General features: G+C 39.3%; 1 protein-coding gene across 1 annotated transcript in view; it reads right to left on the bottom strand.

Annotated features, from left to right (window-relative positions):
• Positions 1-16,324, bottom strand: part of mboat2a (membrane bound O-acyltransferase domain containing 2a) — a 34,311-nt gene that overhangs the window by 9,421 nt on the left and 8,566 nt on the right. Inside the window, exons 2-5 of the mRNA XM_068338070.1 lie at positions 9,018-9,163; positions 5,494-5,571; positions 1,288-1,383; positions 241-296 (exon numbers count right to left, since the gene is read on the bottom strand). Coding sequence (XP_068194171.1) covers positions 241-296; positions 1,288-1,383; positions 5,494-5,571; positions 9,018-9,163 — 376 coding nt within the window. The remainder of the gene's footprint in view (positions 1-240; positions 297-1,287; positions 1,384-5,493; positions 5,572-9,017; positions 9,164-16,324) is intronic.

Here is a 16,324-nt window from a genome sequence, read left to right as displayed (position 1 = left end):
TGTGTTTTTTATTATTGGCCAGCAGCTCAGGTGGCGTTTCAGTCATAGAAAAATGAGCACCAATAGCACTCGTCTTCAGCTTGTGTTTAAAGTCCAATGTTTAAAGAACACGTTTTCGGTTATGTTACTGTGTTTATGCTGGTTTTCTGGATCACTGGTCAGTTGTGAACTGAGGTCATGTGATCTGTTCTGATGCTTTTTCAGACAGACATTCTCCAGAGTTTCTGAGGTTCATCTTACCGTCATGTATTTCAAACGCCAAGCTGGTGATCTTCTGTGTCATTACCATCATTGGTCTGAGAAAAAACATCAAATGAGAAGTTACGCTAGTGAGGGCTTTTAAAATCCATGTTTTTTTCCTTCTCACATCCTTGAATGTAGAGGGTGTTTGACTGCTAACTCGTATTGTTGTATTTTACAAAGGTAACTAACGGCCTTAGACTCAAATCCCTCCACTAATAATAGCAACAGTGGCAGCTGCAGTAATACCTCCACAATAAGACGTTTCCCCCTCGGGCTAATTTAGGCAATTTTTTTTGGATTTCCTGTTGCTGTTCATTCTATTCATTCTTTTTTGTTCTTCAGGCCCAAACTGGTGATGCTCCAGTCATCTTCTTCCCTCTTGGCCTCTCTATGAAAGACCGGCGTAACATCTGATCTCATTTGCTTCAGCCTGCATTCAGATATTGTATAAATTCTCTCTTTTGACATTTGCATCAGCACGTAAAATTACCAACCTAATTTTAGACATAGGAACTGCTGGTGGTTCAATCAAGATGTACAACAGAGTCAAAAACAAATGACAAGCCACAGACTTTCTACAGGTTTCTATTTTTTTTTTACATCATATCAACCTCCAAAGGCAAACACGTTTGGTTACCAGGTTGACTAGGAAGTCCTGGAAAAACTTGCAATTAGAAAAAATCTTGCATTTTGCAAGAAAAATAGAGCCATTACACAAAATAAAAGAAATAGTGAAATCTCTGCACTCACTGAGGCATTATGGGTTTGTATAAGGTTGCTTAGAAACTAACCACCCCCACCCTGCTGGGTGTGCAGGCTGTCTGCTTTATTTGTCAGACAGTCTGGAGGAGTGGGAACCAACCACAAGCAAGTACAGTCACTGTTGCTGGCCCCCTGTTGACCAGACCTTGTAACGCATTCCTTCTTCTGTTCCTTGCCCCCATCCGATGTTATTCTGGCTCGTATTGAACACTTCTCTATCAAACACTATGATTACTAAAATTAACCTTCTGAAGTCAGCTCCGTGGTTCTTGTGTAGCTTACCCTGTAAAGTCTGCAGAGTACATGCCATAGTCAAAAACGTAGACTCGTGTGATCTGACACATTATCAGATAGCCAAGAGTTATGATGAAGCAGTACCTGCAAAAAAACAAACAAAGAGGAAAGAGGAAAATAATTTATACCATATAAGTTTTTTAAAAAGTAAATAAAAAGGCAAAAACACAGACATTTGTGAATACAGTATATCCTAATCTTACAATTGTCATTTTCACAGTGTTATGATAAGTTTAAAGCAGATTATCTTCATCTGCTTTTAATCTCTTAGTTCCTGTGAAATAAACAGTCCATCGCTTTGTTCGCACATCTGTGACAGAACAAGGACTTTGTTTGAGTACAGCACAAAAGGCCTCAGTAACGGAGCAGAGCTGTGGGAAGAGGAGGGGGCCGAAGATCAGACAGAGGAGGCTCCAGTAATGTGTTACCGTCACTGGTCCAACGTGACCTTTCAAGACCAAAGACAGAGCAGCACTAACGCCTATTGTACAGAGATCTGCTGCAGAGTCAGCTCCGGGTAAAGCCAGCTAGCTGGCATTCCTCTGCTGCCAACAAGAAGGGGATTGTGCTGCACAGACCAGCCTGATGATTCTGAGAGCCTACTGTATCAGGGGTCCAAGGCACAGTCAAGCACGCAGTCATCCATAGTCTCTAGCATTTTCAACTCAGATGCTAAAAACGCAAATTTTAGTCTCTACAGCCAATCCCAAAATGAACGGTTTGATTCTGCAGAGGCAGTCAAGTTTTGTGGTTCATTCGCAACAATTCTTTGCAGCAACCTAAAACTTGTATGTAATAAGTGCTTTCCTTTTCATTTTTGTGTCATACACAATAGAAACACCTGGAACTTAATCCAGCAATAATATTAATGGCATTTAACTGGCCAAACTAAAAGGAACAGCTGTTTTACTTCTCTAAAAAAAAGGTTAGACTGACTATTTGCATGTCAGGATATAAAAATAATCAGCAATGTTAAGATGCTGTATCTTGTGACTAAAGGCATCCAAGTCTGTCAAACTTTTCTGCTGCTGTACTGCTAAACACTCACACATGTTGTCAGTACATTTGCTTACAAGCAACAGCCATTAGAAATACACAGGAAGATACTCGTAGCTTTCAAGACTTTTTTTTTTTTTGATACATAAAGTCTGGACATAGCTTTGGAAAAAGTTTTTTTGGTCTGCCATTCTGTTTTTCTGCAATCAGTTACAACCTGGCCTGAATCTGAAGGAGACGGTTTCATTAAAGCTACATTTTAAGTACATTTTAAGAGTTTGATGTACAGACATCTGGTTAGAAGTGTTTTCATTAAAACAGATACTTTGGTCACATACACATATTATTTTCACCTACAATTATTTACTTTGGTTCTATTTTGACTGTTATTGTTGTATGTCTGTTTACATGAAACCCTGTTCATTGCTGCCAGTCTTGATCAGGACTCCCTTGTATAACAAATGTCAAAGAAAAGTATATGTTTTTTAAATAACTAAAAATAACTTCAGGGGGATAATTTTATAATTTTTTCAATCCTTAGCAACGACCTTATATCACTAATATCAGATTTTTCTACTGGCAGCTGCAGATATCACTGAGGATGCGAGCTATATTTGCAGTTGGCCCATCAGGAGTCCCGTCTTTATCCTGGTACAATTTGTGTTTGCATAATTCACAGCTCAGAGGGGTGCATGTTTCATTTCCACTCGGGACTAAAGTAGGCCAGCTTCCCACTGTGGGACAGCGGTCGATGGGTCAACGGGTAAAACCACAGGTAGATAGATGGGAAGAGATAATACTTGGAAAGAATATATAAATAAATATGTGATCCCTCCAAGACCTCTTCCTGAGCCTGTTTGCGCACATTGAATAGTTGGAGGTGATTATATTTTTAAAAAGATCCAGAGGACATACCCATCTGTTCAGCTGAAATTTGAACACTTCACCATCTGATTCTTCGACATGCTCTTATATGAAACCTAAGACAAACTGAAATTGACTTACAGTAAAATATTTTTTAAAAGATGGCATGCCTAACTCAGACCTACCTGCAGATAAGGGGTTTTAACTCTAGGTGGAAATCTGCTATTGGAGGTTAGATTCTGGGTAAACAGCTAAAGAAACCAGTCTCCCTCGTCAGCATTACCATTTCCTGTTTTCTTTCACTGTTTCTGTCTACCTAATGCCGACCTAAACTTTGGTTTGTAGAATAAGAAATGGATTTTAATAAAGTGTTATATCCACAGATTTTTCCTCTTTAACACAGTGAGATGAGAATTTTCATGATGAGATTGTGTTTCCACAAGAATCAGTTTGTTTTCAGTAGGGCTTTAGGAGGATTGCTCAAAAACTACAAAACAGAATTCAGCAAATTTTCATGGACAAGTAAAAACAACCCTTTAGTTCAGCCTGGATGTATGTGTTCTACTGATTGCTATTCTAGTATAACACATACTACTGGTTATGTGTGATGATCAGACTTTCCTATATTTTCATTTTATTCTTTATTTATCAATGTCTAATTCTGCCTTTTCAGTGAGTAAGAAAATTACAAGGGAAAAATAATGTACATAATTTCCTTGAAAAAATGAAGGAAAATCCACTCTGGTGTGACAATCAGTTGAACACACTATCTTGATATCTGCATTAGTTTAATTCTCAGTTCCCAGTCCATCCTTGCAGTCAACCAGCAGGCAGTGCTGAGTTAACATGCGAGGTGAGTTAGGAAGCGTCTGGAACATTCCCTGTTTGCTCACCACATCTAACAGGTGAACTGTCAAACAGAGTGTGTGTGTGTGTGGGGGGGGGGGATGACAAGAGTGAAGAGCATGAAATATGATGCCTCACCACTGACCAAAATAGTCGAGAGTCCCACCACACAGGAGTTCAAACTGAAAGTCATACTCCAGGAAAAGAGACGTTAGCTATTCCATAAAACCGTCACACTGAACTCACTGTACTTAGAACACAAGAGGTCACTACTGTAGTGATCCAAAGCCTGACAACTCTCACAGAAAAAGGTGTTGTGTTAAAAGCAGACAAGGCATGATAGAGTTTCACTTCATCCCTACACAGGAGAATTATCCTTTGCAAGAGTTGAATAATTCTATAAAATATGAGATATGAGATACAATGGCTGATAGAGAAATGATGGCTAAAATGATGATTGAGGGAAAGAAATGGCAAATCTGTCTAGATCAGACTAGAAAAAAGGTGGGATGGGGAACAAACACAGAGTTAATATGACAATGAAGAGGATAAACATAGTCCAGTATAACCTGGCCAACGGTTAAACTTTGAAAAGACATCCAGTTAAATCTCAACCTGTTACCACAATGATATATTTGTTAAAATCGCAAGCAGCAGGTTCAACACCCTGTGCAAACAGAAACATGTCAGTACGCCCTGACTGACTGTGGGTCTACCATCCCTCTATGGATGAACTTTACCTCTGGATTGAATGGAGGGTGTGCAGTTTGGGCTGTGGTGACAGCTGCAGATTTCATTTTCAAAAGAGGTGCAGTAAGAGGGGGCAACCTCTGCTTATCTATCCTCTTATGCAAGGGGGTGAAGATGAGGCTAAATGCAGACTAGTGTTAGTGTTAAAGGTAGAGAGTTAAAAGTGTAGGAAAAATGGAAAATGACTGTTGGGTTACATAAAACTAAATATCATGTGGAGTAGAATAAACTTGTCCCATGTGTCACTGGCTTCCGGACCATTTCTTCCTGAGAAGACTCACTATGATGAATGCTTTGCTATCATCTAGTTAACTAAGGATAACTCCTCCCACTCACACCTCCACCCCTGACCTTGGATTCTGGTAAAAATAACCAAAAGCTACGCATGTGTGTGGTGTGTGCATCTGTGCTGATGAGCCATGGTCACACAGATGGAAGTCTGGGGGCAGAATTATCGGAGTCATCATGACCGAGGCTGGTAAAAATCCGAGATGAACCCAAGGAACCACAAAGAGAGGATTGCACTAAACTGAAACAATACAAATGATGCTGTTCTCATGTCGGGTCATTTCTGTCTTCTGATCTGGTTTGCTTTATTACACCTTCAATCGTGTTCACATGAGAGAGTGAACACGTTTGTTTGTAAAGCTGGGATTTTCTGATGTTGTTAAAGCATGGCAACATCAGGGGGAAATACAGTATTACATTCAATTTGCACTCCAACTCCAATTCACTTACTTATGCATGTTCTCCAATCCAGCAAAGACGATCACGCTGTAGGACAGACCACTCTGTACCAGGAAGTGAAGCGAGTACCTGTGGAGAAACACAAATCTCAACATTTTCTTGGCATGTTATCTTCTTTTTTATTTACAAGAGAAAATACTTTTTAAAACATCCATTTTCCATACTGACCACTGTTGGATTTCTGTTTTACCGTCCATGTCCTGATGAGTCATGCTTTATGGTCATTCAAAAAAGGAAGTAACATTATTACTAAACCATAGGTGACAGCAGACCTTTGTGACCAGTAATGTGTCATCTGTAGCAAACTGACAGAGGAGTCACGTCCACTCATTCTGTGTGAGTGTCTATGTGGGTATGTGTGTGTATGTGTGTATGTGTGTGTGTGTGTGTCGATTTCAAATTCTGTAAACTGACATCTGCTTCACCCTGATACACACACACACACACACACACACACACACACACACACAGACACACACACACACACACACACACACACAGACAAACACACGCAGATGGATCTTTGAAGAGCACTATGATTCTGCCGACATCTAGCCCTCCAGGAATGGACCAATGCCACTACGTGTTAGTAGTGAGTCAACAGATGATGGTAGGTCATCAGGGATGGTTGGGGGAAGGGAAGGAGATGCAAGATGTGATATTTAAATGAATTGCCCTTTAAATTAAGTTAGCTAGTGCTCCAGTATGTGGAATATTCCTGCCTTCCTTAGGTGTACTGAGAGCAGTAGGGATGGGTATCTGCTCTGGAGAAAATGACCAATCTTCATATCATGTGTCTAACTAGTATACTGTAATTTTGCAACAAAATCTGATAACAACATATTTATTTACTTTTCATATCTGGGACCAAAAGTGCACAAACACTTGAGGACAGGAGAGGACAAGATTTAACAGACATGGTTCAACAATCATTTGATAACATTCAGAAACAAGCATGTGTCTGACATGGCAGGAAAATGTCCTAAAATAAACTAACACTCTACAGCATCGGTGAAGCAGATCCTCTAGGGCCAGATGCACTCTATGTCAGAACAGCATCAGTGTGTGCGTCAGTGTGTGTGCGTGTGCGTGTGTGTGTGTGTGTGTGTGTGTGTGTGTGTGTGCGCAATGGAAACTGAAAAACTCAGGGAGAGCTTGTCACGTTTGATAAAAGTGTGCAAATGTGAGTGTGTGAATAGATGCACTCATGCATTATTGATGAGGAAGTAGTTGAGGAGGGACATCTTGATAGAGATTCTATGAACAATTCTAATTATAACCAGGTTACTGAGATCTTCCTCTTTCTGAGATGCTCAGGAAACAATTGGCTAATTTCAGCCTCTGCATCATAATGCAGTATAGTAAATTATTTAAAATTATATATCTGTGTTTAACGTACCCCTTGAATATTTATAGGTATTTGAATATTTATAGATATTTGAAAAGGGACTAAGGGAAATATTTTTTTAATTGGTCTGATAAATTGATCTCTCATCTTTAAGTACTTACAGTTATGTTCATAATAATAGCAGTTGGTCTTAAAATGTGAGCAAACCTCAATTCTTCAATTAATTTTCTATTTTAATACAAACAAATGCATTGCGAACACTTCACATTCTATTTCACGGAAAAAAGAAAAGTGGAAAAAGTCATTGCATATGATAATATTTTACAGAAATTCAACAAACATAATGTTCAAAAAAGTAGGAGTGCTGAGTTTAATTAGTGACATTATTGACTATGTGAAGAAAATAGGTGTTAAACAGGTGGCCCTTAGTTGGATCAAGGCAACTGGTGCTGTAGACGCTGACTGTGTATTTGGTCTTGAAAAACATAGTAAAATGGGTCGTTCAAGGCATTGTTCAGAAGAAGAACGTTCTTTAATTGAGAAGATAATAAAAGAGGAGAAAACCTATAAAGAAGTGCAAAAAATGATAGGTGTTCAATTAAAATGATATCAAACGCTTAAAAATGGCAATGAAAACCAGGAAGTTGAGGAAGAAAAAGAAAAACAACCACTCAAATGGATTCGGGAATAACCAAAATGGCAAAGGCTCAGCCAACAATCATCTCCAGGAGGATCAGAGAAGATCTGAGGTGGTCTGTGAGTCCTGTAACGATCTGATGACATCTATGCGAAGCCTAGCTACAAGCAAGACACCCCCACAAAGTCCCATTTTCAAAAAACACTGTAAAAAATCTACTGAAGCGGTTAAAATTTGCCGAAGGACAAATCCATTGGCCTACGAAGAAATGGCATAACATTTTGTAGACTGATAAAAGTCAGATTGTTCTTTTTGGGTCAAAGGGCCACGTACAGTTTCTCAGACGACCCCCAAACACTGAAATGAAGCCACTGTACAAAGTGAAGCATGGTGGTGCAAGCATCATGATATTGGGATGTTTCTCATACTATTGTATTGGTCCTATTTATCGCATACCAGGGATCATGGATCAGTTTGAGTCCATCAGGACACTGGAAGTAGTCATGCTGCCCTATGCTGAAGAGGAAAAGCCTTTGAAATGAATGTTTCAACAAGACAATGACCCCAAACACACATACAAGCGAGCAAAGTCATGGATCCAGACAAGCAGCATCCAACTAATGGAGTTGCCGGCACAATCCCCAGACCTAAATCCCATAGAAAACTTGTGGGCTGACATAAAAAATGCTGTTCATGAGGCAAAACCAAGAAATGCGAAGGAATTGTGGAACGTAGTAAAATTGTCTTGGGTTTGATTACCTGTTGACCGGTGCCAGAAGTTGGTCGACTCCATGCACCACAGATGTGAAGCAGTTATCCGAAACTGTGGTTATGCAGTTAAATATTAGTTTAGTTAAGATTCTCAGGAAAGTTGAATCTTCGAATAATGATTAGTTTTATGCAAGACATTTTTGAGTTTTAAAAAAAGATGCAACACTGCTATTTTTTTGAACATTATGTTTGTTGACTTTCTGTAAAATATTATCCTATCCATTGACTTTTTTCACTTTTCTTGCTTTGGAATAGAATGTGAAGTGTCCCAAATGCATTTGTGTGCATTAACATAAAAATTATTTGAAGAATTTTGAGGTTTACTCACATTTTTAGACACACTGTTATAATTATGAACACAACTGTACATTACAGGTAAGTCAGTGGGTAAGTGAAACCACTGGTGCTTGCAACACACGTGATCAATGCAGATTCATGAATTCATGTTTATTTTCAACTTTCTTTAGCATTTAAATTGGATTTCAGTTCATGCAAAAGCTAGAAGCATCAATCTTTTTGGTACCACGCAGTCTAGGAATGAATTACACAGCATGATCTCACTCAACCAAAACAACAGTCTCAACTTGATCTAACCACAGATCAGTGTCAGTTCCATCATGTGCATGAATCATCTCTGCATGGTCTAATCCATTTTCCTACTAGCTGATGTCAAGATAACGTTTCAGGGGAGGAGGAGAGCAGGGGATGGCTTAAATGACAAGACAAAAATTTACCAGGATAAACAGAGCCATGACTTACCAGCCAAAACAGAACAGAGCCAAGTATAAGCCCAGCAGCGTGGCCACCACATGTCTGATGAAAGGACTGGTCTTGCTGGGGTGGAGGTAAATCCGAAACCACACAGCCATCAGCAGGGCAAACAACTGGCACGCCACAAAGTTAACCTGAAGACAGACACATAAAAACAATGATGCCCGATGTATGTGATTGGATTCAACCCAAAAATAGTGATGGCTGGAGCTGAGCCATGTGAGGTTTGGAAATTAGAGAGCTATGAAGGCATATCAGTCATGAGAAATTATAGCTGGAGGAGTGTCATGAGGCTGGCAACAAGCGCCACTGTGGAAACTGTAGGAATACAAAGGATATGAGCACACCGATCACAGACTGTGAGTGCATGACAATCAAATCCCTGATGTCAGAAACATGACACCATAAAAGATAATGATTCCCCCCAAGATGTGCATTCATCACTGATTATGAAACTGGAAAGTGCGCCTCAATACACTAGTCAGGTTGCAGTTCACATCTATGCCAGTCCACACAATTAAGTTGTGGTGAATTATAATGATTAAATTCTGAATGAAGCATCAAGTAAGAGACACATTCTAAAATGCAGAGGCTGCAGTTTGGGCTATTCCGTGATGTCACACTGTTGTTCCTGTACATAGTTAGTGGCTAACCAGCTATTTTTGCAACTTGCTACCGAGTCAGTTTTCTCTCCCAAAGGCATCACGTTCTTTCTCAACAGTACTTAAACTGATAAATCACAAATATCTTGTTGTTTACCCTTTGAATTTGTGAAGGATAGCAAACAGGTACATTATAGATGTGCCAACAAGTTCGCTATAATCTAGATAGCAGGGCCTCAGCTAAACTACTGCTGAGCCAAGCCTGTATTCTACTCACATGTAGAGGTTTTGTAAGAAGCATAAAACATCCCATATTGTCCACTCTGTCCCACTATAGAATGTAGATATTAACCCTTTCCGTTAATGGTGTATAATCATGCTGAACATTATTTGTACATAAATAGATCCTGTCTGACATGTTATGGTAATGCTATCTTAGAGTGGTTCTTTAAGGCATTATTTAATCTGTAAATGGTACAGCAAAGAGGCTTTACGCCAGACAATAGTGAGGATTGACTGGATCAACCGAGGTGAGCACAATGGAACCCTCTCTGCTTGATTACTAGCACTTTATCTAGACCCATAAATCCCATGGTGTAGGATAGACAAGGTCTGTAAAGACTGTAAATATACAATGGGTTTGAAACCACCATGACCTATTTGTTTTTAGCCTTTTTTTTCATCTCTTATCCGTCATTTGCATACATATTGAATTTAACAGAAATTGAATTTGTGCATGATTGCATGACTCGCAATTCAAGGCTGATGATTAACATGTTATTTAGGATCGATACATCCCATGTGGCCTAGCTGTTATCACACTAATTAAACAAAACAATGACACATGCAGCATGCCTACAGGCACAAAATGAAAGAGGCGAAGAGAAGACTTAAACTCTAAGACTGACATTTGTGTGATGCCACATTCAGTGATGCATGTCTGGAAGGACAATGATCCGTCCATGTACATATGTAGGTCGTGTCAGCAGGTCCGTCTGGACAGAAAACAGGGAAAGACTAGAGACACAATCTTTTGTCCTGCATGATTTATACAAAAAGGAAAGCAAGGGATAACTGCAGGGTTGTTTAGTTTGCATGTTTTCATGATAACACAATTATTGCGTCACATCAAATGCCACTAGGTAGCAAATCCTGACAACAAATGTGTGCAAAAGGGAGAATATGAAGATCTGGCCCCTTCTGGCAAGTACTGTAGATAAAGAGGAACCTAAGAATCAGATGAGTATAATTAACAAACAATTAAAAAAAAAGAAAAAAAAGAAACAATTTGGTGCTTGAAAAGGTTGCTTGAGCAACTTCTTTTGTTTACATCTTCAAACCACAATACACTTTGTGTTCTTTGGCTTTGTCCATCTCCATTTGACAAGTCGGCAGACATTTTTAAATCTAATTCAAATATTGGTGGAGTGAAAACTGAATCAAAAGCTCTTTTTGGAATCTCCCACTTAGTGTATTCCCTGTCTCAGTCTATAAAGGATATCGTCCTCTTCCCGACCTTAATAGCAAGGAGACTCTCATTAACTGAATTAAGAAACCATTCGTCTCATTCCCATTGGATAACGGATGACATTTACTCCCGTAGATAAAAAAAAAAAAATAGGGCTTTCCATTAGAGGGGTATTCCAAAAGATTTCAGAGCATATGAGTATTTTAGTATTCTGAAGAAATATGACGAGGTTTCCCACATTTCCCTTTTTAGGATACTCGAGCTGAAACAATGTAAAGCAGTAACAGGAATAGGGCTGTGTCATGTCTTATCTATCATCATCACCATCTCTTACTGACTTGCTGTTTTTCTGACATTTGTGTCTACCTTCTCTAGGCTGCTGCCTTTAGAGCTATTTTTGATCAAAATAATGAATGAACACTGAAGAAAAAAGACAGAAATATGGCCTTAATGCTCCAAACCTTGCCTCGTTTTAAGATCAGCTTGCTTGATTAGGAATTAACAATGTCACTTTGTACCAGGTTTAAGATAGGATAGTGTGTCAGTAATTCGGAGTGGGGGATATTTCAATCATTTATACAGTACATCAATGATACTGAAAGGAGGCCTTTTTTTAGCCTAAATTGATTTGCTCCTTGCATGAATACTAGGGGTTACACATGACTGAAATTAGATGCAGCCTCATCTGCAAGTAACCTCCTCCTGCTTTACATCTAAAACACTTAAAGTAGAAAATGATGCCATAGTAATGACAACATAGCTCAAACACACATCTGACCAAGCCTTCTCATGCAAGAAATATTTACGTCATACACAGCTTCGGATGTCATTTTATGCTTGTATTACTTCTACTCTCTGAGACAAGATGGCATTGCTAGTTAGATAAATGAAAAGACAAGAATGAAAATGACAAGTGGGTTGGTCAAAAAATAGCAATGACGCACGGAGCTGGATATGAAAGAGGAGCTTGTATGTCAATAAATGTCAGTATTTATTCAGACTGGAAGCTATTTCAGTCATTCAACCATAAATAAAACAGGAAATTGGCCTAGTTTTGGTTGTAGTCCACATTGATTCGCTCCTCCCTTGCACGAATAACTCTGTGTTCTTTGGCTTATTTCTAGTATTACACATCCAGAAAAATAAACATCTGAAAATCACTTATTAGAAATCAAATGCTAAAAATAGAATGCATTACAAAGACTTGCATCGAACAGCCCTCCTCTTACCACCTCATCTCGTGCTGAGCCACCCAATCCACTGCTCTGGTCATTTCACACTTTGATTACTTCAAACTGGGCAACCTGTGGTCCGGCACACACAACGGCTGACCGGCAAACATCACACCCAGCAGACACACCACTTTTCATTGGAAGAACAAATACAGAAAGAATAAGGCAGTCAGAGCCTGCAACATCCCGCAACACCCCTGAATTCAACGTTTTACCCTGACCTACACATATTTGTGCTTCTGGCAGCCTGAAAATGTTGCTTTTTGTTTCATGATTATATCTCATCAGGTCTCAGAAATGTGTACCTAAAAAGGTATACAGTGTGCCATCGTTCTTCGAGGTTAACGCGTTCCAGAAACCACATGGAATTAACGAATCTGCGATATAGCGACAAACTATTTATCTTATTATTTACGGTAATTTAAACGTTTATGAACCCTCCCTATACTGATATTAAACTACCTTCTATCTGTATTACCTTTTCCCACACTCTTATCAACTGTTTAAAGCTTTTGTTGTCTCATGGAAGTCCGAGACTCACAGACTGTAGAGCACTTCCGGATGCCATCAGCCAATAGAATGTGTGTACGGTATCACGTGACTGCCTTCCAAAAATCCGCGATGAGTACAAAAGTTGAAATATGACCTTGACCTAGTACAAAAAAAAAGTTGAAATATGACCATGACCTAGTTTTCTCAAGGTCAAGGTCATCATCTCATTTTCATCCCCTTCGCCGCCTGAGTAATGTGCTTTTTGTTTCATCTCTCTATCTGCAACGGTTGTGAAGATACTTGGTGGACGGACAAACACACAAACACTGGGATTTAACAAATAGCCATTAGAGCTTGCCTTTCTAAGCACATTCATTCATAGACTCTAATGCGTCAAAAACAATATGCTGTTTTACAAGTGTGTGTTTCTTCAATTAAACTTGACCTTGACAAATCTGACTATAACACCCTGAAAGCAGGGAGTGTGAAATTGGCCCCTCCCTGGTTATCAAGACATTTCTTTGTAAGGAAGGAGGGCGTGACAGAGGAACTGTATTGTTCACACAGCAAAGCAAAGTCGTGAGTGACTGCTAAGAACTGTGCAGCAAAAGTCTATTGCAATTTATCAACCTGGGAACTATTTGCTCTTTAGCCTTTCACAGGATATCTAGACTAGGTCAAACTATTGGGGTGGTAATATTTGACGATGAAGAAACAACAATCACTTTAAAAGCTGCTTTTTAACAGAGGGCAGCACTATGAAAAGCCTAAAGAGCAGACTTCCAGTCAAAAGCTTGCACTAGTATTGATTTGACCTAATTCCATGCATCAATTTCACTAATACACAGTTATAAAAAAATACTTGAGATATGAAACCAATAATTCTGAAACAGAAAACACATATCAGCCAATGACTGACTTCTATACTGACAAGGCGCATAATTAAAACTTAATTTAAAATGTAATTTTCCAATATATAAATTACTTCCAGTTGGAATCTATAAATGTTGACTTAGCCATTCTTTGATTATGCAGCTTATAATTGAACCTGGTGACTGGCATCATTTATCAGTGATATCAGGTTCCCCTGAAACTGCACTCCCTGACACACCATCGGTCTGAAGGCTCATGAAACTAATGAACCTGCAAACCCCTTTACAGACCTGGGAGCAGTTCCAGAACACAGCAAAAACACCAACTGCATGCGAGAACAGATGGTTGTCAACAAGCAACAGGTGTGAACAGCGTGAAAAAAGTGTTTATGAAAGGATGTCATTTTAGTTATTAACACATGTTCACATGTTTTTCCATCCAAATTCCCATGGTTTTTATATTGTTTCATCACCAAATATTGCCAAAGTAACACTTTATCAGAATTTTAAAACAGACTTAAATTCACTGGATCTATGATAGGGTAGTACAATAATTATTACAGCAGACTGACACAAACTAACAACAACACAACTGTTTCTGGTGAACCGACACCACGGCACCCCTGCTGGGATTGTCGTCCTGCATCAAAGATGATTTCCAGATAAAAGTGCAGCACAAGATTTTGTTTCCCGAAGATCCATACTGGACATTATAGGAATGTTAGATGGGGCAGCGCATGAGAAAAACAATGAACTATGAAGACCTAAAGACATAGTGCTCTTGTTTCACTGGGCTTGTTTGTTAACATACCGGGCTAAATGTGGGGTTTCTTCCCCCGGTGATGAAATAACAGTTTACTGAATAAGCAATTTGTACCAGACAGGCTCCTGTGCCAGGGATGTTGCTTATTCATTCATAATGAATGGACATTCTTCTCCATTATTGATCCACTCTGAAGTTAGCCCTACCCTGGGGCACAGGCATCTTTTTTATTTTATAATGTAAGGGAGACTTATCTGTACAGCAAAACAGAAAAAATCAAAATGAGCTACAAAGATTTTAGATAAATACGTTGGAGCAAAAGGATTGAAAAATGTTCCTCAGGTTAAAAAAAAAAAAATTGAAAGGCAGGTTTGGTGGAAGTTGCGATTTCAGAAACCTACCGCTCATTTCATCTTGATTCGAGACGAAAGGCATCTTAGAAGATCAATTGTGAATCGTTACAGCACGTACGACTAAGAGTCGGGAGGAGTAACAAGTAGATGTTTTGATGGGTGGGGGGCACTGCCGACTGATTAGCACTTCAGCTATGAAGCAGTTCCTCCTGACAGATCGTTCTTATAGACTGACATATAGTCTGGCAGAGGGAAAGCAGCCAAAGGGGAGGGAGGGAAGGAGGAAGCCATTGTGGATACAGTGGAAGACATAGATAAGCCGGTTTCCTGGAGCTCATTGTTTGGTGAAATAAAGACTGCATGGCCCTCTCCAGAGAGAAGGTACGAGAAATACCAACAGGACTGAAGCACTGCTCTCGTTCACGTCCTTCTAAAAAGACTTTCCCTATTTTTATTCACTTTCTGTGTCCTTCCAAAATAACACCAAAAAGAAAGGTTTCATCCATGACTGAGGCATTAATATAAAGATGTAATTTTTTATCTTATTCCATCTGGTCTGTGTTAAATTTAGCTCAGCTAAGAGATGTCACAGTGGAATTAAGATGTACCCAGGTAGTTATGAATAAAACGATTGGTTGCACAGGTAAAAACAACTAGACAGCTAACTCTTTTTTTGTCTCTGTAAAAACAGTACAGAAAATCTACAATCATACTGACAGCTCAGGGACGCTGTACTTCACAGCTATTCTGTGAAGTTACGTGCTAACATCAGCATTATATCACCTTCATAATGACAATACAAACACGGTGATGTCAGCAAGAATAGTGTTTATTGTGTTATCATCCTGGATATGAATGTTAGCATGCTAACAACTGCTTATTTAGCATTAAACACAAAGCAGAGCCGAGACTGAAGGGAAAGTCTTCGTGTCGTGTGAATTCTGTTCTGGTGACGGAGCTAAGTTAAAAGTTTAGGGACAAACAACGTATCCTCAGGCAACTTGGAATTTGCATTTTCAACATTAATATTTTTGGTGATTTTCTTCATAAAATGGACTTTTAAAAATGGGAGCAGACTTTGAACAATGACATGCAGGAACTGGAAATCTATCAGATCTGACGTATTTGTCACTAAACACGTTCTAGTCTTTATTTTTGCTTCACAAGTGAAGAGCAAATGCTGTGCGTATGGTTCCCATGGGACACTAAGGCAGATAAGCATCTCGATAAAACAGCTTCTTGAGTTTGACCTGCCCTCTCCTTGAGCGGGATGCCTTCCCCATGGCAGAGCTCTTTGCTTTGGTAATGACACCCAGGCAAACACAACTTATCATACATTGTCAATCTCTTGATAGAGACTATAGCATGTTTGCATTAGTTTGTGCATATCTCAATACAGAGGAGGATAAATCCTGACGGGCATTAACATAAACACCCCCCTTTCCATGTCAGTGAGTTGCCACTCGCTCCAACACCCCCTTCCCTTTGCAACGCAACGGTTCTGTCCTGCATA

This window comes from Antennarius striatus, chromosome 17 (assembly GCF_040054535.1).
Source record: "Antennarius striatus isolate MH-2024 chromosome 17, ASM4005453v1, whole genome shotgun sequence".
Lineage (NCBI taxonomy): Eukaryota > Metazoa > Chordata > Actinopteri > Lophiiformes > Antennariidae > Antennarius > Antennarius striatus.
The sequence above is the reverse complement of the archived record's forward strand: the minus strand, read 5'-3'. Positions and strand labels throughout refer to the sequence as shown.